The sequence below is a fragment of the Phoca vitulina genome, unplaced genomic scaffold (genome assembly GCF_004348235.1).
Source record: "Phoca vitulina isolate PV1807 unplaced genomic scaffold, GSC_HSeal_1.0 scaffold7, whole genome shotgun sequence".
NCBI lineage: Eukaryota > Metazoa > Chordata > Mammalia > Carnivora > Phocidae > Phoca > Phoca vitulina.
The window spans coordinates 35,325,613-35,350,115 of NW_022589710.1; the positions used below are offsets into that span (position 1 = coordinate 35,325,613).

Consider the following 24,503-nt stretch of genomic DNA (forward strand, 5'->3'; position numbering starts at 1 on the left):
TGGAGCTCAAACATTCCAAGGATACCCTCACATTAGGGGTTTTGCACTGGCTAGTCCCTCTGTCTAGAATATTCTTCCCTCACATATTCTATCCCCTATTAAACATTCAGCCTTTGAGAACTATTTTCTGCTCCACCCCTCTTCTGACAAATTATTCTTATCTTACTGAAGTCTTCTTATTTTCCAATAGTACTTATCACCTGTTAACTTAAATTACATATTTGCTATGTTCATTGTTTATTATTTACCTCCTCCCACTAGAATGTAAGCTCCACAAGGGCAATGATGGATTTTATCTGATTAGTTCACCACAATATTCCCAGCACCTGGTAGGTACTCAAAGAATATTTGTTGCAGAAATTAATAAATCCATGGTAAACTGTACTTCTAGCCATTTTCCCAAACTAATACTATACATTTAAAATTATATAAACAATTGATTATTAAAAATGATTCTAAAAAGGTTGAAGAGCAAGTGTGATATGGCCTTCAGATTCGGACTTGGACTTGAATCCCTGATACATCCCTTAACCTACCAGCTCTGTGACTTTGAGCCTGAGATTTCATTTCCATTTAAGAACAATGGAAATCACATCACCCACCTCTGATTTTTGAAAGGATTAAATGTGGTAAGTGTGCAAAATTTCTCAACATAGTGCCTAACATATAATAGTTGTTCATTAAATGTTAGAAGGTCCATCTCCCTTTTTCTCCTTCTTCCTTGATCACAGGAAAAGCTGGAAAAGGATTTTACTTTACATACTAATCAGTTTGTGATAGATGCCTAGAGCAACTGGGTTGAGAAGGATTTGATGGCCATGTTCAAATTCATCTAGAACTTGCACTATGATGACATCTAGCTTGGAATTAGGGGGAGGGAGGAAAATGGTGGTATCTAAGCAGAATCTACCATCCTGATTTTAATGGTTTACCCTAGTGCCTCACAGAGAACCCTCTATTTCTCAAAATGCTCGTGTGATTTTTCTAGTGTAACTGTGAAAGGAGCATCAATTGTAGAATTATTTCCGAGGTTAAGGAAAGGCTTAAGGAAAGACAGCAGAAAATCTGTATTTCTACAAAAGGCTTATCAAGACAATTGAGCTGTCGCTCCATTTTATGGAGTGTGCCTCTTTCAGTATATTTCAGTATACTCAGGGTCTAAAAGCACAGAAAGCTAGCTAATCAGGCTTCACAAATCTCCAACTCCTCAACTAGATTTTGAAGGCCCACATTTACTCTAAGGGAGCTTTTCCCAATGACATAAAGAAAATACCGGCTTTTTTTTTTAAAGATCTTCAATCCAGAATAATTTAAGATTAAGTATTTTATTGATTCCAATGGTGTAAGAAATATTAAGAAAAGTGCAGGAGACAGATGTTAACTGAAGAAAAGAACATTAGACATGAATATAATTATTCTCCTAAGATGCTATGTTATTCATCAAGTTGACCTGGCCTAGTAACAGTAGCTTTTGTTTTCATGGCATAGAGAATGTGATAGCTAAATTTTTAAAAATGTGTGTTATGGCCAAGATATATTTTGAAGGAAAGAAGAGAGTGGGCAAAATGGTATTTAGTTCTTTTTTTTTTAAGTTGATATCAAAGGCAGCAACTTATCTGATAATAAGCTTTTGTACATAAGAGTAGAAGGAAATAAATGTTTCCTATTATGTGCCAAATTTATCTACCAGAAAAAAAAAGAAAACAAAAATTAAACCAAACAAATGGTTGGATGGCTCTTGTTCTATATCAAATCAAGAAACATGGACCTAAAGATATCGTCACAACATCCAAGCAGTTTCACCCTTACCCACAGTCCTGATCCTGTTGTGATTATGCAAACGATAGCCATGAAGACAAACAGGGGAGAAGGGTATTTGACGGTCATCCTTGATTCGGGAATAATTGAAATCAGCTGCAGAGATGATTCATGAAGACGTATGGTGCTTTATCAACACCTTCAGTAAGAACAAAGGAGTATTAACAATGACCTAAAGTTCAAGTGTTCAGAAATGGATCGGCTACTCCACATGGCTTACAGCATCACCACAAACAGACTAATGTAGGCTTGGATTGTAAAGCATAGCACTGAACATTGCCAAGGCTTTACAAGCTCTTAACTAAAAGGCCAAGGATTATAATTGGAGGGTGGAAATTGCGTGTAGGACACTCCTTGTTTGTGACTCACCACCATCCATTGTTAACAAAGCCAGGTAAACAGTGCAGGTTCTAGAGCCAGAGTGCCTGTGTGAATCCTGGTTCTGCTACTTCCTATCTGTGCAAACTTCCTCTCTCTGGGTTTTGGTTACCTCATCTGTAAGATGAGAATTTTTTTTTCACTATCACAATATATCATAAATATATTATTGCAAGAGTACTGGTATGTTCCAAATAAAATATATTTTATGGCTTAAACAAAGGAAAAGATATATTTGTAATATTTAGATATTTCGGAATATGAATATACATCTTCATTTAACTCTAGAGGATCCTTAAGTTTGGCTCCTGGGTAATATACTAACATCTATTCCCCATCCCCCATTCAGGAAGTCATACAAATATCCTATCAAATGTTGTGATTAGGGCGCCTGGGTGGCTCAGTTGGTTAAGCGACTGCCTTCGGCTCAGGTCATGATCCTGGAGTCCCGCATCGGGCTCCCTGCTCGGCGGGGAGCCTGCTTCTCCCTCTGACCCTCCCCCCTCTCATGTGCTCTCTCTCATTCTCTCTCAAATAAATAAATAAAATCTTTAAAAAAAAAAATGTGATTAATCACAATATTCAATAAAAGGTAATCAATTAGACATGTGGTTAAAAATTAAGGAATATGTATTTTTAAAGCTTTCCTTATTTTTTCTTTTCTTTTTAAAGATTTTATTTCTTTTTTGACAGAGAGAGACACAGTGAGAGAGGGAACACAAGCAAGAGGAGTGGGAGAGGGAGAAGAAGGCTTCCCGCGGAGCAAGGAGCCCGATGCGGGGCTCGATCCCAGGACCCTGGGATCATGACCTAAGCCGAAGGCAGACGCTTAATGACTGAGCCACCCAGGTGCCCCAAAGCTTTCCTTATTTTTTCTGTAAGATGAGAATTTAATGGTACCTATACAGTTGTGGTAAGGATTAAATATGCTAATAGATGCCAACATATAATATGTACTGGATTATTAACCATGATTATTATTCTCATTGTAACTACAAGTACTACTATTATTATTACTACATTTTTTACTCCCCTTCCTAACATCAGTCTCTGGAGTTTCCTCTCTCAACCGCATCTTCCATTTTCTGCCTGGTGGGTACCAGGTGTGGAGCCTGATTGGCCTAAACCCATCAGCACATTTCACTTAACCCAAGTCAGAGAGAAACCTGGCCCTTGTGCAGGAAATCCTGAGACACACACTCTCCTCTCCACCGGGCTAGGTCGCTGAAGAAGTGAAACTCACCTGGCTTGTGGCTGTGGATGTGCTGAGGATGGAGGCTTCCCAGAAGTGGCAGGCCAAGAATGAATCCTAGTGGCAACAATAGTAAGTCCTAGGTCAGTCAATCCCAAAGCCAGCTTCCCGGGAATGTTCGGTTACATGATTATAAATCTCTTTTAGCTTAAGCTAATTTGGATCTAATTTTGTTTCTTAGATCTTTTATATATTCATGACTACATTTATAGAGATGTTATTAATATATTTTTATTTAAAAGCAGAGAATTATTATTTGATGAGGTTTCTCTCAGAGTCTATACAAATGGGGGCTAAAGTGACTTGCATCTAGTTCTTAACCATGTATCTTAGTCCATTTGGACTGCTCTAACAGAATACCACAAATGTTATAAACAACAGGAATGTATTGCTCACACTCTTGGAGGCTGGGAAGTCCAAGATCAAGGTGCTGGCAGATTTGGTATCTGGAAACCTGCTTCCTGGTTCATGGACTGCTGTCTTCTCTCCTTGTCCTCACATGACAGAAAGGGCAAGGGAGGGTGCCTGGGTGGCTCAGTCGCTAAGCGTCTGCCTTCGGCTCAGGTCATGAGGCCCGCATCGGGCTCCCTGCTCAGCGGAGAGCCTGCTTCTCCCTCTCCCACTCCCCCTGTTTGTGTTCCCTCTCTAGCTGTCTCTCTGTCAAATAAATAAATAAAATCTTTAAAAAAAAAAAAAAAAAACAAAGAAAGAAAGGGCAAGGGAGCTCTCTGGAGCCTCTTTTATAAGGGCACTAATCCCATTCATGAGGGCTCCACCCTCATGACCTAATCACCTCCCAAAGGCCCCACTTCCTAATACCATCACATTGAGTTTCTACATGTGAATTTGGGGGGAACAAACATTCTGTTCATACTGAATGTAAACATGTAAATACAAAAGCCCGAATTTGAGGAGCAACTCAACTCAAATTATAATCACATGTGCCCAAAATGATACTCCGCATTTCACAGCTTTGTTAAACAAGTCATCTCTACATGCATTGTCTCAAATATCATGTGGCAGTTTATCCAAGATTTCCCCATTGCTCTTTCAGGCAGTAGTCGGGGCTCTTCCAAGTGCAAGTAATGGAAATCCATCCCAAATTAATTTAAACCAAAAAGATAATGTAATGGTTCATTCAAAAGGGAAATCCAGGGCTCTGTTAGGAATCGTTTGATCCAAGAGCTCAAATTTTGTGATCAGGAATCCGTTTTTCTCTCTTACAGCCATGTTTTTCTTTAGTATAATGGGAGAAGCATGAGCTCTAGAATCAGGCAGCCAGATTTAGAATCCCGGATTCACCACTTCCTAGCTGTTTGACACTAACCAAATCACCCGACTTCACTTAGCCTCAGTTTTTTATCATGAAAATGGAGGAAATAATAATATTCACCTCATAGGTTTGGGGGGAGGATTAAATGAGTTAAAATATATACTACTTGGAGCACCTGGGTGGCTCAGTCAGTTAAGCATCCCACTCTTGATCTCAGCTCAGGTCTTGATCTCAGGGTTGTGAGTTTGAGCCCCACATTGGGCTCCATGCTGGGTGTGGGGCCTACCTAAAAAACAAAACAACAACAACAAAAAAAAAACTACTTTATCATCATCATTATGATCAGTATGGTAGGATCTTTCCACTTGGTGATCCTTAGTGAGAGAAATTCCAGGGGAGAAGAGCACCTATTTCCGGAGAGCAACAGCAAATGCCCCAGAGATCATTCTTATTTGCCAAACCTGGGTCAAGTACCCACTCCTATGCTAGAGGGTGCGATTAGCCTGAGCTGAACAGCTTGGACTGTAGATAGATGGTAGAAGGAAAATTGGAGTGCCATTCCCAAAAGAGGAAAGAGACCTTAGATCGGCAAAAGCAACAAATGTCCACTACAAGCCCAACTACACCATGATTATTCAAATAGTAAATAATAGTAGCTGCCATTTTACATAGTGAACAGCAGTACTCATGAAAAGGGCACAGCCTCTGAGCCTCGTTGTAAAGAAAATTCCTTTATTGTTTAAAAAGTTGGATTTGATAATTATAAAAAGTCCCTCCCAGACTCAATGAGATTGAGGTCTGGAAGAATTTTGAGACATAATAAAAAATAAAAATACAACAGAAATAAATCTTTGAGCATCTACAGAATGGGCGGCAATTATCATGAAGTCTCCACATTTGAGATAACAAGTCAATGATGGTACCGAGCATTTGCTGTAATTGGAATTAGCCATGAATGCTTCAGAGATGTGCAGAGTGTTGGAGGATCACCTTCCTTTCAACATGAAAGAACAAAATAAAGCTTGGATAAAAGCTTGCATATGTGAAATTTATAAAAACAAAACCATTTTACCAATTTTCTCATTATAAAGTCAGTAAAAATTATTTTATCATACAAAACTACAGTATAAAGAAGTTACCTTCAGACGTTCAGAGTAGGAAAAAAGATATACACCTCATAAAATCGATGACAATTTCTTCAGTTTTCCAAAAAGTGAGGGAAAGTACAAAATAACTTCCAAACATAATGTGATCGAAAACAAGAGAAGCAAATTAAAAACTGCTAACATTGTTGAAATACTCACTTTTAATGAGTCAGCACAATAGTGAATAGAAAATTCACAAAAAAAGAAAATTTCATAAAACTGAATGGAAAATAAACACTTTGCAAGAATTCTCCATGTTGACAATAAGAAGGGAGTCTTTTCTAGGACATTCAACCTGAAAGCCATGCGTCCTTTCACATAATGATTCCGCCTACCTTCTGCCCTTGGTTGCTGGGATTACAATCACAGAAGACTTTGTCTTCCTCCCTTTGTCCTGGGGGTTTTAATAGATTTGTTTGAAGCTGTTTTCTTTCTCCTCTCTCCCACTTATCCCCCTGGGATTTAGTTTCCAGATCTTTCCCCTCAGTCCCTGTCATGCACAAACACCAAATCTGAGATCCAAACTGAGGTCTCATGTAAGCCCTGGTAGTCTTTATATCTCTCTTTATTCTGATGCAGGTGATTTCTAGACACAAATTAATTAGCAAATGGGCTGTTCAGGAAGTGTGATCAGACATATTACGTCCACAGAGTAGAGTTGTATTTCCCTCTGCATTTAGTGTCTCACCAACAAGGAGTTGGTCGGTAACCTGCAGGGTCTCAGGTAGATTCCTTTGTGGGTTTAATCTGGTCACAACAACCAAAACGCCTCCTTATATACATCAGAGTCCCACGTCCCCTGCCCTTCAACTCCTCAATCTTTGTGTTAATTTTTCATGTAACAACAATGCATCCTAAGTAGAGGGCAAATTTGGAGTTGTTTTTCTAGCAGAGATGAAGATTTACACCAATCTTTCTCACTTTCTCCGATAGATCCCACATGTAAAAAGGGCAATAAGTTGTGGCAGGGCCCTGAGCCCAAAGAAGTTCAGCCTGAGGCAGTGACACTGACGCTTTCCCACTCAGACAATGACCAATCCAACGACCTTAGGCATCTTGGACCCTATCACTAATGAGTTGAAATAATCATCAAAGATCTTTGTTTGACTCCAAGATGGCTATTTCCAAAACCTATTCCTGCTCCATGGCCTTGACAGAGAAACAACTCAGCACCCCCTCAACCTCATATTTGTCTGCCTTCCGAAACATACCTCTTCAATCTACAAAATCAGGAATCAATGGGAAATTTCTTTCCAAACTGTTAGCTATCTCCAGATTTTCCGGATTGGGGGGAACATGAAAGATCCCTAACCTCTGGGTTTCTATGGAGGGAGACCAAAAAAAATTTTTTTTAATAGATTATCCACAAGTCCAGGACAAAGCTTTATATTCAGAGTTAAATTATGCAATAGTGAAATACAGAACACACACACACACACACACACACCCCTTCACCATTACTGGCTAAATCAGCCTCTTCTTTCCTAGGACAGAGAGAAGTCCCCATTTGCCCGAGATTCACAAGTAACTACTTCTATCAGAATTAAGAGGTTTGGCAAAGAAAGAAAAATCCTCCAAGCAAGGAAAAAGGAAGCCATTTCAAGAACTATAAAAAGATCATATCCAAGAAAATGTGGCTGATAAATGATTATGATATCTTATCATATCATACCATATGACTTATGATTATAACATGGGCAATAGTCAGAGGCTGAGTACAGGTGGTCTGACAGATTAAAAAAACACAGATACATGAGTGTTCTTGATAATAATGACTCATCCCTCTTGGGGAGCGGCTGTTCCAGACCAGGCCAGTCCTAGGACAGCCTGTTAAGTTTTAGCAATATCCCAACTGATTTTAAGGGTTAGGTCCAGTGGGAGATGTGGGTCAGAACTCCTAAACTATGCTTCCCCTTTCTGTCTCCCACCTGCCCGCCACCACTAGAGGCCTGACTTCCACATTAGCCCCAGAGAGGGCTTCCTTGGAACAGGCGGTGACTCGTGCCTGGGCTGGACATCTCGGAATCACCATAACCACAGCACATCCCACATTCCTAAGACCGGAGTCAAAATATTCTCCTATGTAGAAGCTAATCCCGAATCAGAGTATCTGGTCCAATTGCCTTATTTCCCTGTGCAACTTCTAGTTTCAAGCACAAAAGAAAAAAAAATAGGGGAGAAAAATCTGGGCTCTTTTATTAAAGTCATACTAAAACTGAAAGCAATCAGAGAAGTCAGAATTTTCTGCAAAAATGCTCTGTTGGCATTTGGGAAAATTCGTGTGAAACCACAGCTCAGAGGACAGGAGGGAGCCAAGGAACTGGGATCTCAGAAAAAAGCAGGAAATATCGCCCAACAAGATTTCACCACGTACTGGTAAGTTTGTATAAAGTTGGTGCTCGAGGTAAACCAATAATTAATGGCTACGAAACCACCACTCGATCATTCAAATGGCCCAAGATCCTTAAAATACAGGCATCTAGTTGAGAATATTTCAGCAAACAGTTTTCATACCACTTCTAAATTCATAACTATAAATCTTTGGAATTAAAGCATATTCTTGACCATTCTACCTGAACAAGGAAGCAGTCACAGTTCTATGGACTCATGGACCTATAAAAACAAGGCTGAATTGTCTTCACTTTTTTTTTTTTCTTTAAATTCTGTTACTCTGGCTCGAGCCATCTTTTAATATTTATTTTTTTTTATTTTTTTTATTTTTTTATTTTTTTTAAATATTTTATTTATTTGACAGAGAGAGACACAGCGAGAGAAGGAACACAAGCAGGGGGAGTGGGAGAGGGAGAAGCAGGACTCCCGCTGAGCAGGGAGCCCGATATGGGGCTCGATCCCAGGACCCTAGGATCATGATCTGAGCTGAAGGCAGACGCTTAATGGCTGAGCCACCCAGGCGCCCCAATATTTATTTTTTTTTAAAGATTTTATTTATTTATTTTAGAGAGAGAGAGACAGCACGAGTGTGAGGGGCAGAAGGAGACAGAGAGAGAGAGAGAATATCAAGCAGACTCCATGCTGAGTGTGGAGCATGATGCAGGGCTCAATCCCAGGGTCCTGGGATCACGACCTGAGCTGAAACCAAGAGTCAGACTGAGTCACCCAGGCGCCCTGCCATCTTTTAATATTTAAAAAGATTTATTCTCACATGGACAATGTGATCCATATAATCAGCAGACTATTAAAATTTTAACTTTCTTTGCCATTTTCCACAGAATGTCTCACACATTTTTTTCTTATAAATATTCAGTTGGGGTTGGGAGGGCAGTAAACAGTGATGAAACAAGTTTATTTTGAGAAATAGAGCCAACATTCTCAACAGCCATGACCCATCTTTGCATACAACCCGATCTGGCTGATGTACCAATCCTCTGAGTTAGAGTTAAATGTCAAGGACCACAACTGGATGCTTCCAGTCTCTTCCTCGACATCCCAATTTTTAGTCACATACCAATTGGCATGGACTTAAATATCTGTGTGTGATGACACAAGATTTAGGTTAAACACAGATATAGCTACATTTCACCCAATCCAATTTCTCAGTTTTTTCTTAGTCCAAGTGTTCAGTGGGCTCAAGCATATTTGTAGTGTAGGAATACAGGTGGGGCCAGGCATTGCTCGAGAATATTTACTCAATGCCATACTTACTGCCTGATCTCAGGGATGAGGTCAAAGTCAGAACGCCTCAAAGTTCTGCCAAACACAAATCATCCCGCTGTGCTCAAAGTGGTCTTGTTCATCTTCAGTTTGGGGTTCCTGACATTGTCAACCACTCTACCTGCGCAGATTTGCTTGGCTGCCACCTTCACCCTTGAGGGTTTTTTCTAGAAGAAAAACATAAGTTTTCAAGTTGCAATTTTATTATCACATATTCCCAATGTTTTGGGTAGACTAAATGAAAATAAAATGATACAAATCACATGCGGTCATAGGTGCCTTCAAATGCTCCCAAATGACACCAACCATAAAGAATTCAACTTTCCTACTGCTAACGTAATCTCAACTAACTAAAATATCTCTGTGATCTGAACTACCTCTAAACTGTTCAGGCTGTTCTCCAATATTTGGTTCCCTCCTTCCTGACACATGGTAGGATTATACTTCTGACTTTGTTGAACCTAGCATGGGTATGTGACTTGCTCTGGCCAATAAATGCAAGCAGAAATGTCACCTTGAGAAGGAAGCTTTAGGAGCCAATGCCACTTGACCACATTAATTTCTTCCTCTGCCACAGCGATCACCTCGGTTCTCAATGTGGCTGCTCCACCATTCTAGATCCCTGAATGCGGGTGACAAAAATATGCAAAATGGATAACAATGTGAGCAAGAAACACACGTGTTACTTTAAATAATTGAACTTTGGGAGTTGTTTATTACGGCAACACAACCTAGGAAAAAAAATATCGGGATACTAAGCACTGTGGTGAATGTTACTATAATCTAAAACAGAAGAAATTTGGGGCTCTATCTGTTACACTGTAGCATATATATGTGTATGTATCATTTTACATATATACATTATTATAGTAATATTCTATATTATTATATTACCTATAGTATTTTTAGCCACCTATTAAAACAGACTTCTCTCCCATCTCCTCCCCACACACAAAAAAACCTTCTCAAATCAATTGGGTAATCTAAATGCTTTAAAATAAGTGCTCACAAATCTCAAATTAACTGAGACTCCCCCATCAAAAAAGTCTTGATCCATTTGTCAAAATCATTTGCAGAGTTCCACTTCTTCTCCAAGACCAAGTACATTAATCAAACACAGGGCTTCAAAGGAGCTTCATTTTGAGCAACCCAACAGACAAATAAATGAGCTGCCGATGGCTCCTTCGTAATGGCCGAGGACCAGGCTGACCCAAGCGGATAGGAGTAAAGCTCAAAGGGAACCATCGAAGCAAAAGCAGCATTTGGGGATCTGAAGCAAACCAATAAAGCCATCCCACATACTCTCAGTTCCAAGACTGTGAGCCAAGCACATGTGTGTTTGTTCGCTAAAATAAGAAGATGCAAACATCCCACGTCTGGTTGATTTCTTATGTGCTACAACCATAAAGATGTTTGTGTCTGGAGTACACGTCTGAGCGTTGTGCTCAAATGTGGCAACCCATAAACTTGATCACACATACCTATGATCTATAAGAATGTTTCCCTTTGAAACAATGTAATTCTGGAAGGTTTTCTTCTCTATGGCCTGGATGAATTGCCTAAAGTTTCTCATTTAAGTATGTGAAGAACTGTCCATTTTTACTCTGCAGAGCTTTTCACTGGTGACTCAGTGAGGGATGATGTCATCTGTTATCCTACAACGGCTGGTGTGGTTCTCTCTGCTCACTTAAACCATTCCCTCTGTTTCTGTGGCAGACAGCACTCCCCAGTTTCCATCCTGTCGTCAGCTTCTTCCCAGCCAGCCCCAGGCAAACAGCCTCCCCAGCAGCAGATGAAACAGGAAGTCGGACAGCTTGAGTCTGCAGTGGGACCCCTAGTGTTTTCCCACTCCATGCCCTGGCAGCGTTCCCCACAAGTACAAACACACACACACACAGAGCTCCCATTGTTGCAGCCTTCCCCAGCCTACTGATCCTAATATGGAATGCAGCAGGAAACCCATGATTTCCTGGTACTCGGCAAGCTGGAGGAAGCAAGGGGAAAACTCCATTAAAAAGCCCAGCTTCCCTCCATGTTAGATGTGAAGTGGAAAAAGGGGAAGATTTAGCAGAATTCCACTGTGTCTTCTAGCCAGGCTGGAGAGGGGAAGAGCACAGCGAATTCGGAGAAAAAATGAGGGTTTCTTAACTCAAACTAAAGGGGAAAGGGACAGATGCTTTTAATCATTCTCCCAAATGTGTGCTACCTTTCCTGACCAGTATGGTAAGCGCGAGGGCATGTGCCGGCTGCCTGGGACAGGTCCGTGTGATCCCAGGCGCCCTAAGTAAGGCAGGGTGATCTCGAGCCCGCCGCTCGCCCGCTTCCCGCGCTCCATGGGCTTCGGGAGAAGCAGGAGAAGCCACAGCAGCTGCCCGGTGCCGGCAGCTGGAGCCGCGGGGATGAGCTGCACCGAGCGCGGTGACAGGCGCTGCGGCTGCGGGGGCACGGAGGAGAAGATGCTCAAGTGTGTGGTGGTGGGGGACGGCGCCGTGGGGAAAACCTGCCTGCTGATGAGCTACGCCAACGACGCCTTCCCAGAGGAGTATGTGCCCACTGTGTTTGACCACTATGCAGGTAAGGGAAGGCGGAAAACCCTGCCCTGCGGACGGGCTGCGCGATGCGGGCCGCCACACCCCAACTTCAGAGGGGCCTGCTTTAGCTCGCAGGGCAGCCGGTAGGGGCTGCGGGCCTGGCCGCCGCCGGGTCCCGGAGCGAAACACACAGCCAAGGTCTCTGCTGGAACGGTTAGGACAATTCGTCCGTCCATTGGTATCCTCACAACTCCCCACCCACCCTCCTTAAATCAAATGACGAATACTGGGGAAATACCCTGAACTGCCCTCCAGGCTTTGGGGCCAGAGATTTCACGCAACGTTCTTGGGAAGATTCATAACTTTTTATGGGAACATTCTAAAATGTAACTGCAACACCATTAAAAAAAAAAAATCACCACTAACCACACAACTAGTGAAAGAAGTATTTTTGCCACTTTTCATATATTTACCTCACGCCATTCTTAAATGAAATGGTAAGATTAACAAACATTAGAACACTCATTTTTCTATAACAATCGGTGGCTGTACTATTGTGCTTTTATCTTCCTGGGGCTGTAAATGGGCGGGGGGAGTACTGAAAGGTTTTAAGTATCTATTAGGCAGTCTGTATCTTGAATTCAAAGAAACACTTTTAATTAATGTGTTTTTAAAGTAAAAATAAAGAGAAAAATAACATTTGAATCGTTTTAGAGTATGTCCAGAAAGGATTAAATTGGACATAAAATATTTTAAGGCATGACAGTTAAAATACAGTAGTCACAACTTAATCCTTTCAGTTACTTTTATTTTCTGAGTGTTCTAAAGTTTGTAGGTGTACTTGACAATGTGATAGCTTATCTCAATTTTTCCATTTTTTTAAAGATTTTATTTATTTATTTGAGAGAGGGGGGAAAGAGAGCACAAGCAGGGAGAGGGGCAAAGGGAGAGGGGCAGAGGCCCCACTGAGCAGGGAGCTGATGCGGGACTCCATGCCAGGACCCTGGGATCATAACCTGAGCCAAAGGCAGACGCTTAACCAACTGAGCCACCCAGGCGCCCCATCAATTTTTCCATTTTCATTCTTACTTTTTCTCTTAATTTCCAAAACATATCTATTGTTCCTCAAAAACAAGTTCATGAAATTCTTCAAGTTTATAGTACCCTAGTTTTATAACTCTTTTCAACAGAGTGATCAGCTTGGTGAGTTATCAGAGATTTGAGATTTCATAAGAGAAAATTTTCCCTTCCTTTACCTTGGCTTTGGGTCAGGTTCAGCAAAGGGGAAGTGGCCCACAGGAAACCTGTGTGAATGTTGACTTTGCTATGTGGCCATTTGAAATCCTCTCCCTGTTAGGAAGTAGCTTCTTTACCAGAACTAAACAATCACCTAAGTCCCCTCCTTCTCCTACAGTTACATGATTTACGACAGTATTACATAGTACATTGGGAGAGTACCACAGTACCACAGTGAAAATAATATCCACTTCCCAGAGGCTTTTTATATATATATATATATATTTGTAAAATTAAGAGCACATTTTAAGTCTGGCTCCCTTAAGCTTTTCCGAAAGTATAATGACTGTGACCAGAGAAGAACATTTTAATGAGAACAGAATAAAGAGAACAGAAGACTCACTCTGAGGGGGGGAAAAAAAAACTAATAAGATTAAGAGGTCCGGGACTTAAGTAAAGGTACTTGACATGGAAACATCTTAGCAAAGGTTATTTATTCTATACCCTCTTTCTGCCAGGAAAGGAAAACTGGCTGGTACCTAATTTCAAAAACTTTTTGATCAAAGGTGAGGCCCAAAATTGACTAAAGGGAGAGGCCTCAAGTGCTTTTGAAAATGATGTATCCCAATCCCCATCTATTGGCTGAACCAGTTATCAGCCTAGTATAAGAAAAAAGAGGATAAAACCATCTTTAGGGATAAAGTCAACCTATAAAAAATATATTAGAGCTCAAACAAAGGCTGAACTACCACTAGATTCCACCAGGATGAAATTATTTTACATTTCAAATGTGTATATACTTACTGTTATTTGAGTACCAAAGCACCTTAAAGATTTTGGCTACTCTATGGTTTTACCTCTCTTTTCCATATGGACAAGTATCCAGTATCCAGTCTCTGGGTCCTACTGGTGCATTCTGAAATCACAAGCAGCAACTGAATTCCTGAGTCTTTAGAAAATTGCAGCTGAAGTCTAAGAGAGACTATCCCTTGAAGATTTTTCCCTAACAGCTACCCATCCCAGGAAAGTAGAGCTATAACAATAATAAGGATGGAAGCATACTTGAATAGCATACTATTCAAGATGGTGGGCTTTGAAGCCAGAGAGCTTAGTTCTAATACTGGCACTGTCATTGCTGTGTGGCCTTGAACAAGTTACTTAACGTTTCTGTCCCTCAGTTATCACAAGAGAAGAAAAGGGACAATAGAAGTATTAGGAGTGTTTGTAAGAACAAAGTAAATTAATACCTGTGAAATTCTTAGAACAGTGACTCACACATGGTGTGAGGTACATAGTAGCTATTATTATAAAGAGTAAGTTCTCTACACTTGCACACAGTTAGGAAAGGAAATTAAAATGTAATTAAAAGATAAAGATTACAGGGGCGCCTGTGTGGCTCAGTTAAGCGTCCAACTCTTGGGGCACCCGGGTGGCTCAGTCGTTAAGCGTCTGCCTTCGGCTCAGGTCATGATCCCAGGGTCCTGGGATCAAGCCCCGCATCGGGCTCCCTGCTCAGCGGGAAGCCTGTTTCTCCCTCTCCCACTCCCCCTGCTTGTGTTCCCTCTCTCGCTGTGTCTCTCTCTGTCAAATAAATAAATAAAATCTTAAAAAAAAAAAAAAAGCATCCAACTCTTGATTTCAGCTCAGGTCATGATCTCAGGGTTGTGAGATCAAGCCCTGCATCAGGCTCCATGCTGGGCATGGAGCCTACTTGAGATTCTTCCCCTATCCCTCTGCCCCTCCCCACCTCTAAATTAAAAAGATAAAAACTACAACAAAGAAAAATACAATTTGAAGAGTATCCTCCAAATGGAGTAGGATGTGATGAGATGTATGTAATGTCCTTATAATACAGTAATCGCATGTATTGATAATTGATAAAATATGCATGGAGTAATAGTAGTGGGATATTAAATTGGGAGGGGAAATAACAGTTTTGAATGAGTGATTGTAAAAAAAATTAACAACCAGCTAGAAAAAATATTTAAGTTTTATGAATCTTAGTTCTTTTCCCTCCGCCCAAAAGTACATCTCCTGCAGGCATCTTTCCTCCCGGCATCCTTCTTCTCCAAGCCCCCTTGACTCTATAAGGAGAGTTCCTTGCTCCATCTTCAACCCATCTCCAGAAATTTCTTTACATTTCTAGAAGACGGCTTCCACAATATAGAGCAATTTATCTGTTTTCTTGTTTTTCCCACTTCCACTGTGCTTGAATCTCCTGAGGGAGAAGGTTGTGTCTTGCCAAATCCCATGGTCAGTTCTCAGCTCTCATCTTACTGGATGGCTTGGAGGCTTTTTTATGGCTTATTACTGTTTCTTTGCTTGGTTTCTGGGATAACAGCTTCTCCTGGCTTTTATTCCCTTTATTGTCAAATCTCTCTCCATCTCCTCTGCTGCCTACTCTGTCTCTTCCCAAACAGTATATGTTGGCAAACCTCAGTGTTCAGTCCCTCAGTTCCCTTCTTGATTTACACTCATACCCAAGTTGGTTGTGTTTAGTCTCATGGCTTTAATTATTATTTATCTACCAATGGCTCCCACATTTATATTTCTGGTCCCAATATTCACCCTGAGACCCAGCCTCATAGATCCAACTGTCCCTCTGAATATCTAATAGGCATCTCCAATTTAACCTGTTAAAACAAAATTCTTTAACTGCCCCAATCTAGTCCTCTCCTAGACTTCCCCATGCAAGTACATGACCACTGTCTTGCACCCAGTTGCTTAGAACCAAAACTTCAGTATTATCGTTGAGTCCTTTCTTCCTATGACAATACCCCCCACCCTCTCCATTCAAACCATTATTATTCCTTCTTGCCACTGATCAGCACAACATTCAAAATACCCCATCACTTCTCACCACCTACACTGTTTCACTCTTGTCCAAGGCACCATCATGTCTCATCTAAACTATTGTAATCACCTCTCAGTTCCCTGCTTCCAACCTTGCCCCCCTCTAGTCAGCTCTCCACACAGCTGGCAGGGGGGCTATTCACAGCCCAAATCCCCCAATCCCTTCACACTCAGACCCATCATTCATCATGGTCTACAAGGCACTCCATGACTTGGTCCCTGTCATCTCTCCACCCCCCATCACCTAAGTCTCCTCTTCAGTTATTCTGCTCTAGCCGTACCAGCCATCTTGGTATGCCTCAAACACACCGATATCCCATTTTCCTTGAAGACTTCACACTTGCCCTTCCCCCAGCCTGACACTGTTCCCCCAGATCCTCTTCAGCTTCAATTGACCACATTATTTAACACATACACACACAAAAACACAAACACACACACACAGAGTCACTCTTTAACCACTTATCCTACTACATACCTATAACATTTCACACTACTGGCATTATACTTCTATTTATTTGCTTACCATTTTTATCCCACACTTGAATGTGAACTCCATGAGGACACTAATCACTGCTCTATCTAATCACTGCTCTATATCCAACTTTTAAAAAAGACCCCAACATACAGTAGATTCTCAATAGATAGTTATTGAATAAACGAGTTCATATGTCTTAATCACCTTTGTCCCTCAAGTGCTTAGGTAATTTCTAGCCCATTGAAACTGCTGAATAAACGAACAAACGGCTGGTCCAATCTTTAGGAATGAATATGTTTAGAAATTTATTAAATTTATTCTATTTTTGAACTCTTTTGTTCACAAGTATTATTTTATCTCTACTGGAATTGTAACATAGCATTGAGTTTTCTTGACCCAAGCGTCCAATGTCACATCTGTTGAATAATGTAACTCTGCAATGCATAAATTTCATTTGGAAACAGATGAGCTGCAAATTGCTCCATGAGCATTATATTCAAAAGCCTACCTAAATTTTGAGAGGCCCCCTCAAAGACTTACAGTTCTTATATACAGAGCATGCCTCAGAGTGACCCCAAGTTCAACCAAGGGCTAGGACTAAAAGTTAGGGGCAGCAGGATGAAAGTAGATAGGGCCACTCATGCTTCTGTTTCACAGAACATATGACATAAGGATAACACTTCCATTTTCTGTTTTCTTAGATTGTGTGTCAAGTTAGATCGTCCATGGTTTGTATGTTCATGTACACAGGCGTGTCAAATAAGCCTATTCACATTGGGGCCTGCGCACAGTGTACCTCATTCACCATTTCCATCAGCCTCTGGCTTAGAATTGATTTTGTCTGTGGCCCTTTCTTCTATCACCCGTACCTCCTAGAATTTGTCAAAAAACCAGCTGTGTTTCAAAACTCACTGTTGAAGTCGCTATTTGCAAATCCAGCCATCTATGCAGGAAATTCACAGGATTCATGGGGGTGGGGTGGGAATCTAGCTGTTCTATCAGCTGAGTGAGATATAAAAGGAAGTCGTTTTCACAGAGAGCTGAAAGTCAGGTCTAACTTTTTCACCTAATTAAATGGTGATCCATCCAAGGTAGACTTAATCACAACTTAATGGCCAGAGCAGGGGAAACTGTCCAATCCACCAGGGAGGGGGAGTAACACAAAATAATAGAAAGTGAATAAAACCAAATCCTGGGCCTATAAAGGTTTGTGACATAGTTCTACCCATTTGGGAATATTTACTCAGGAGTTTCTCTTTTGCTCTTTCTGAAGACACTTGAGAGTCTCTAGAGAATGGATGAGATTCATTTTCTATAAGCTAAAAGGAAACCTGAAACAACTCTCATGGGACTATGAACTAAATCACCAGATTTTAACCTCAGATGAAAATATAAAAGTTTGTGTAAGAGGAGACAAGAATGGACCAGTGGACTCACTTACTCTGTTCCTTCTAAATGCAATGGGGCTCAAAAACACAAAATCTTGTAGGTATCCAACCTCCCAATATCTCCTTTTGAGGGAGTGTAATGTGTGGCTGATGCTTTTTCTGGACGCTTGGAGGCCACACCAAAGGGGCAGTGGCGGGAATCACACAAACAGTTCCTTCCACCCTGAGATGCTTCTGGAAGCAAGCACATTCAGAGGCTTCCAGGGTGCAAATTACACTCGGAAAGCCAAAGCGAACTGCAGGGACTATGAATTGTGAGCTGCAGCTCTTGGGAGTAAGAAAGAAGAACAGAAGAGGGATCAAGAAAATTAAGTATCTGTGACCCAAAAACAACCATGCTCCCAGGATTGGAAACAGCATCTGCAGTTCTCAGCAGTCCTGCATTCCAGTTTTAGCTGGCAACAAACCAAGGAGCGAGACCAATTCAGGCTCCAGTGGACAGGCCCCCTGTGACCAAGACACTTAGTTCCACATGGCCTAACTCCCTTCATGTCCAGGCTAGGAAATCCTTCATAAATTTTACTACCAACCTGCCCATGGAGGTTGGGCTTCAGGGAAACAGTATTTTATTTCAGGAATAGCTTTTGCAAAATCTGCCATTTCTCCCTCTTAGTGTGAGACAAATAACAAATTTGGCTCAGGGATGGCCCAGCACATTGGACATTTTGGGTACAGTTGGCCTGTTTTAAAAAGGCAGCATGAAGATGGGCAACAAACATAAGACCTCTCAGGAAAGAACAGGTAAGAAAACTCAAGAGAAACACTCTCCCTCATCAATCCTGAGCCCAAGATTACAAGGGCCTATGACGGAGACCCTACCCTCTGTGTACGGACGCAGATGCTGATATGATGCTGAAAATTTACCTTCCCACATACAAAAATCCATGCCACCTGTTGGGTTAGTCAGCAGAATCCAAACAGTCAATTTTCCGGGTGTAACTCAGGATAAATTCCATCATGAATTCAATAGAGACCAACTGTGAGTCACAGAGTGGCCCGGCATTGTTCCTAAAAGCTCTGAAGTCCACCAGCTTCTTGAATGTGTCCAATTTTCATGAAACAAAAGGACTTGATTCATGTGTATCCACCTGGTTTTATTTCCACAGCTTTTATTTCCAGTGCTCTTCGTTTCCGGTGTTAGCATGAGTCTCTACGGCCATGTGTGATCCAACAAGCAGTGTGGTAGTGTTAATTATGAAACTCAAGTGTCATTAGTACATGTATTAACAACAATAACAGTAGCTGTACACTTCCAGAGTCTTTGCTATGATTCAGGCATTTTGCAATATTTTCATACATCAATTCACTGCTTCCTCACAATGCTCTTGTGAGGTATATTCTTTTCCCAATTTTACTGATGAGGAAATCAAGGCACAAAGATATTAACCAATATGCCCAAGGTTAAATGACTTGTAAAGGAGTAAATGGAGGCCATGAGACAGTACACAAACAACATAAGCAGTGTAGAGCATTATAGCTATTAACATTAATCAAAAAGCCACTGGTAGGGTATGCTAACCTAACCCAAACATGTAAGGGATTAACACCATGGCAGGGTGTTTCTTGCTGATGTTACGGTCCTGGGCAAGTAATCAAGTCAGTGGGGCCACTTCCCTCCATTTAGTCATCTAGACACCCGGGCTCCTTCCATCTTGTGACCCTGCCATCCCCTGAGATCTCATAGTTACCTGCATCCAACCAGCCTAATGAAAAAGAACATGGACAAACTCAAATGGAAAGTTTTGTGGGCCAAACCTGGAAGTGACAGACATCATTTCCAGTCACACTCCAGAGGACTTGTAAATGAGTCCCGAGGCCACGCCTCAGTCTAAGAGAGGCTGGGATAGGAAACCCACCTGCAGGCCCGAGAGAGGGAAGAATAGATTTCAGTGGAGATCAGACATCTCTGCTTGTATCAGACTCTCCAGCCACTAAATATCCGTCCACACTTTTCCCCCATGTAAAAAAACCAACTTGCCCTTTTCCACAGAAGGACCGCCCAGAGTCCTATTCTGTCACCGCACCAGGTCAGAGTCCAGTGTTTGCAGGTGATACACAGCTCTTTCCATCTGATGGAGACATGGTTCCTGTGGTGCAATAGGAGATTCATCATCTGCCCCATTTATACAATCACCCCTTAAACAATGGTAGAACAGGGATGGAATAACTAAAATTTTCAAAACCCCTTCAGAAAAGGAAAGAATGGGAGACACATGGCAATAACAGAATCCTGATAGCAAACATTGGGAAGACCCTCTGTGCTGTCAGTGGAAGAAGTTTCTGGGAATTGACCCTGATGCTATTCTCTGGGAGGAGAAATTCAGGCTTCCTTTAGTCTTGACTTTGCTTCTATTAATCTTGACTTTTCCTGGCTCGGGTCTAGGAGGTTCTTCTTGTTCATCCATTGCCCTCCGTGACACACATCTCAATGAGGCCTTTGGGAGCATGTTTTCCTCAGGGACTACAACATTTTCACAGCCTGCTTCTTGCTTGTACAATTTGGGGACTCAGTGTAGTTTTATAGCTATAAGCGTATTCTGTCCAAGTTTGGCATTTCTTTGGAAACACAAGTCTCAAAAACTTACCAGGTTTCTGGTAAATTCCATGGACCAGTAACAACATCCAAGACTAAAGTATGTCTTCCTTAGACATACTTCTTAAACATACTTTATTTGTCTGCCTCCTGTAGCCAATGTCTTTTATTTTTCCCCTCAAATTAACAATAGCCACCAAGAGGCCGTATGAAGCAGGAGGTTTAGATGCAAGGGATCGTATCTTTGACACAGAGCTGATTCTCCTGCTTGAACAGAGAAATGGACATTTATGGCTCCTTTTTTAATTGTATCTTCTATTTGTGGAATCCAAAAATAATCAATTTTACAACTCTGTAAGTCCATCAATACCTGTGTTCTATCAATCTCTGCTTAAAAAAAACAACCGATTCCGCTCTTTTCTTTCTTAGAACACCTTGCTAAACACAGTAAGTAACAATTAACATACAGTAACATTCTGGTTTTCCCTGGTCTTTCCTTTGAGTGCTACAGACACTGTAGGGACTCAGTTTACCTTCCAGGTTTCACAGATAATAGTTTTGCAAAACTAGTCTTGCCACAGGAGAGCACAGATCTCCATCTTTCCAGACTCTTTTTTTTTTACCACTTGCCACTGAACAGCTAAGCCAACAGTACAGTTTTGCTGTTGTTGTTTTTTTTTTAGGTTCTTGTAATAACACCACACTCAATAGACTAGGATACTGTAACAAATAGACTGGAGCATATAATGATTCAAACTATTAGAATTCTATTTCTTGCTCATATAACAGGCTGGGCAAGTGTTCGTATTGATGAGATGGTTCTGCCCCCTGTGGCCATTCACGGACTTTTTTCCATCTTGTGACTCTGCTGTTACCTGGGGCTTAATAGTGCCATGTGTCGAGACAGTGGACGATAAAAGAATAGGGAGGAGTGAGGGCAAGGAGCGGTGCTGTGGGCCAGATTTATAAGTGGCATGCCTCACTTCTGTTCACACTTCATTACAGAGAAGTTAGACCCTGGGCCACGTGTAATTGTGACAGAGGTTAGCTTTACGCCCAAAGAAAAGGCAAACAGATTTTACTGTACTCCTAGTAATCTTTACTATAATCACTAAGTTGAGATTTCTTCTGCCAAATATAGCAGACCCACATAAACAATAGAAACTGCCCTAAGCACCGTACTGAATGAGGTGTTTATTCTGCTACAAATGACATACCTGTATTTCCCAAACTTGCCTGCTCATCAGAAAAACCTGCTTGTTGAAAATGCAGATTCTTTAGTCCATGCCATAGCCTTAGTCTGCTATATCAAACCCACTGAGAGAAAGAGAGATAAATATAGATTTCAACAAGCATCCTAAGCATTTCTTATTAGATGGAACCTACGAAACTTCCATTTTACAGTTCAAAATCTTTTGGATATCATAAGGTCATATAGTTCAATCTAATGTAATTTAGCAAGTTCAGAAAACCTTTCTTTATACTATAAGGTGCCTATAAATCAAGTCAAGAGGGACAGTTCTATGATAAAACATTCCATCAGTAAAAAGCAACTTAAAAATACATATCCACATATACAATTTCTTGACTTGGGAGTCTCTGACAAGGAAAGTCGCATAAAACAGAAAAGGCCTTTAGAACCTCTCAGAAACAACTAGCAAATTCCTAAGTGAGGACCAGAGTGCTCTCGTCAGAGATCTGCTGTCAAGGCTGGGCGTAGAGAGATCCTGGAAGAAAGAGAATGCACGAGGCTGAGACTCAGAAAGTGTTGGGAGAGGGCTGGGGCGGGGAGGGCTGGGAAGCCTCAGAGCTTAGAACAGAGAGGAGTAGGAATTGTAAGACAGCAGAAAGGGGCCAACTAAGCAAACTGGGGTGCCCTGAGCACCAGCTGCTGGGAGAACAGCCTTGGCTGTGACTGACAAAGTCCCACAATTAATCTCTCTGTTCACTGAGCCTGCTGTTTGGAAAACAATCATTGGCCTGACCGGGAGACTGTTGGTGGGCTCATTGAGGGAAATTTTAGAGAACGCCTCCTCTCAGGGGAAGAAGCAAAGGAGTCTTAAAAAACAGGAAGGAGCCAGGGACCCTGGGGGTGGTTTTGGTGTAGCTCTGGACGTCTTGGATGCTCTGTACTATTCTTCCACAACCACCCAGCCCTACGATTATGAAATGAACATAAACATCTGTTTCCCCTCGGCCAATCCTTCTGTTCTTCACGCTTTGACCTACATTGGGGAAAAACAAAAATGGAAAACCTCTTAAAATGCAGTTACGGAGGGCGCCTGGGTGGCTCAGTTGGTTAAGCCACTGCCTTCGGCTCAGGTCATGATCCTGGAGTCCCGGGATCGAGTCCCGCATCGGACTCCCTGCTCGGCGGGGAGTCTGCTTCTCCCTCTGACCCTCCCCCTTCTCATGCTCTCTATCTCATTCTCTCTCTCAAATAAATAAATAAAAAATCTTTAAAAAAAAAAAAAAAAAAAAATGCAGTTACGGAGCATCCAGAAAGGCTCCTCCTTGGGCTAGAATCCGGTTCCTGAAAGAGATAGCATGTCAGTTCTGGGGGAGGCAGAAATCTCAGAACTGGGACTCAGGCACAGTTACCGGGTCAACCAGTTGACAAACAATCCTGCTAGTGGGGACCCAGCCTTCCTTTGGAGTTTCTCCAGCTGTTTTAATACAAATTAGCAAATCAAGCCTCAGAATGTGATTCTGCTTGCCAACAGGGGAGAAACAATGCTCTGTGTGGCCTGAGCAGAATGCAACATAGTGAACAAAATTGTTTCCTGATCCTTTTGCAGGAAAATCTACAGCTGATTAGTAAAAATAGTAATTTGCAGGGTGCCTGGGTGGCTCAGTCAGTTAAGCCTCTGACTCTTGATCTCAGCTCAGGTCTTGATCTCAGGGTTGTAAGTTTAAGCCCCATGTTGGGTTCCATGCTTTGCATGGAGCCTACTTAAAAAAAATAATAATTCACTAATACTATTTAGCTAAGTATTTAGTACGTGTCAAACCCTGTGTTACTTTTGCTTACTTCTTCGAGCCCCACAATTTCTCTAGGTAGTAAGTATCTTCATTTCATGGATGAGAAAACTGAAACTCAGAGCTCTAAGTCACCTGTCCAACATCACAAGGCTGGGAAGTGGCAGAAAGGATTCAAATCTATGAGCTCAAATGTTATCTCCTCAGTGAGGCCAGACCACTCGGAATAAATAAGGCTTCATTTTAAGACCTATTTATTTCCTCTGTAATTATATCCTAAGCATCATAAACATACATTCAGAAATATTGTATTGGCTTGGTTTAGAACTTGCAAAACAATTTTATTTTTCTAGGAAAAAAATTCTAAAATATTTTGTTCTAGTCATATTTCAAACTTGTGAGATCTGGGGGATTTAACCAGGCAAAAGTTGTTTTCCTAATTATATAAAGGAGTTCTGTTTTATCTCTGTTTTTTGGATGTTATAGAGACAAAAAGAAAAGCTTAATTCCTTAAAGTATATGCCATATAGCTTTTTTTTCCAGATAATGAGATTAATTATGAGGAAAAACAGTAAATCAATAATCTCCTTAATGTATAACAGGCATAAAACTCCTAGGAATTATGAATGATATATAAAACACAAGCATTCATTAGCTAGAAAGCATACTAATTTTCAGCTGGTATGCTTGCAAGAAATGCAATGAACATGTTCATATATGTTAATAATGAGGCATTTTATACTTGCCAAAGTAAGAGATATGAGAAGGAAACTGGCTTCTCTCTCTCTTTCTCTCTCTCTCTCAAGACTCCTTTCTGCTCATGTTGGATAAGCTTGCACTATGAGCACTAAATGCTTCTTTCCTCAACTAAAATGAATTTCATATGACATTTGCCATAGTTCAAGCT

The 24,503-nt window shown here is 41.2% G+C and overlaps 1 protein-coding gene and 1 long non-coding RNA gene across 2 annotated transcripts in view; one reads left to right on the forward strand and one right to left on the reverse strand.

Annotated features, from left to right (window-relative positions):
- Positions 1-1,759: 1,759 nt before the first annotated feature.
- LOC116632681 lies at positions 1,760-10,150 on the reverse strand. The gene is made up of 4 exons (XR_004299483.1): positions 10,053-10,150; positions 9,530-9,705; positions 3,440-3,505; positions 1,760-1,957 (listed from the first exon to the last, which is right to left on the reverse strand). It is a non-coding gene; the product is annotated as an uncharacterized LOC116632681 (long non-coding RNA).
- A 1,310-nt stretch (positions 10,151-11,460) lies between these two features.
- RHOJ (ras homolog family member J) overlaps positions 11,461-24,503 on the forward strand; it is a 78,699-nt gene continuing 65,656 nt past the window's right edge. Inside the window, exon 1 of the mRNA XM_032405268.1 lies at positions 11,461-12,112. Within this exon, the coding sequence (XP_032261159.1) occupies positions 11,872-12,112 (241 nt within the window). The 5' untranslated portion in view covers positions 11,461-11,871. The remainder of the gene's footprint in view (positions 12,113-24,503) is intronic.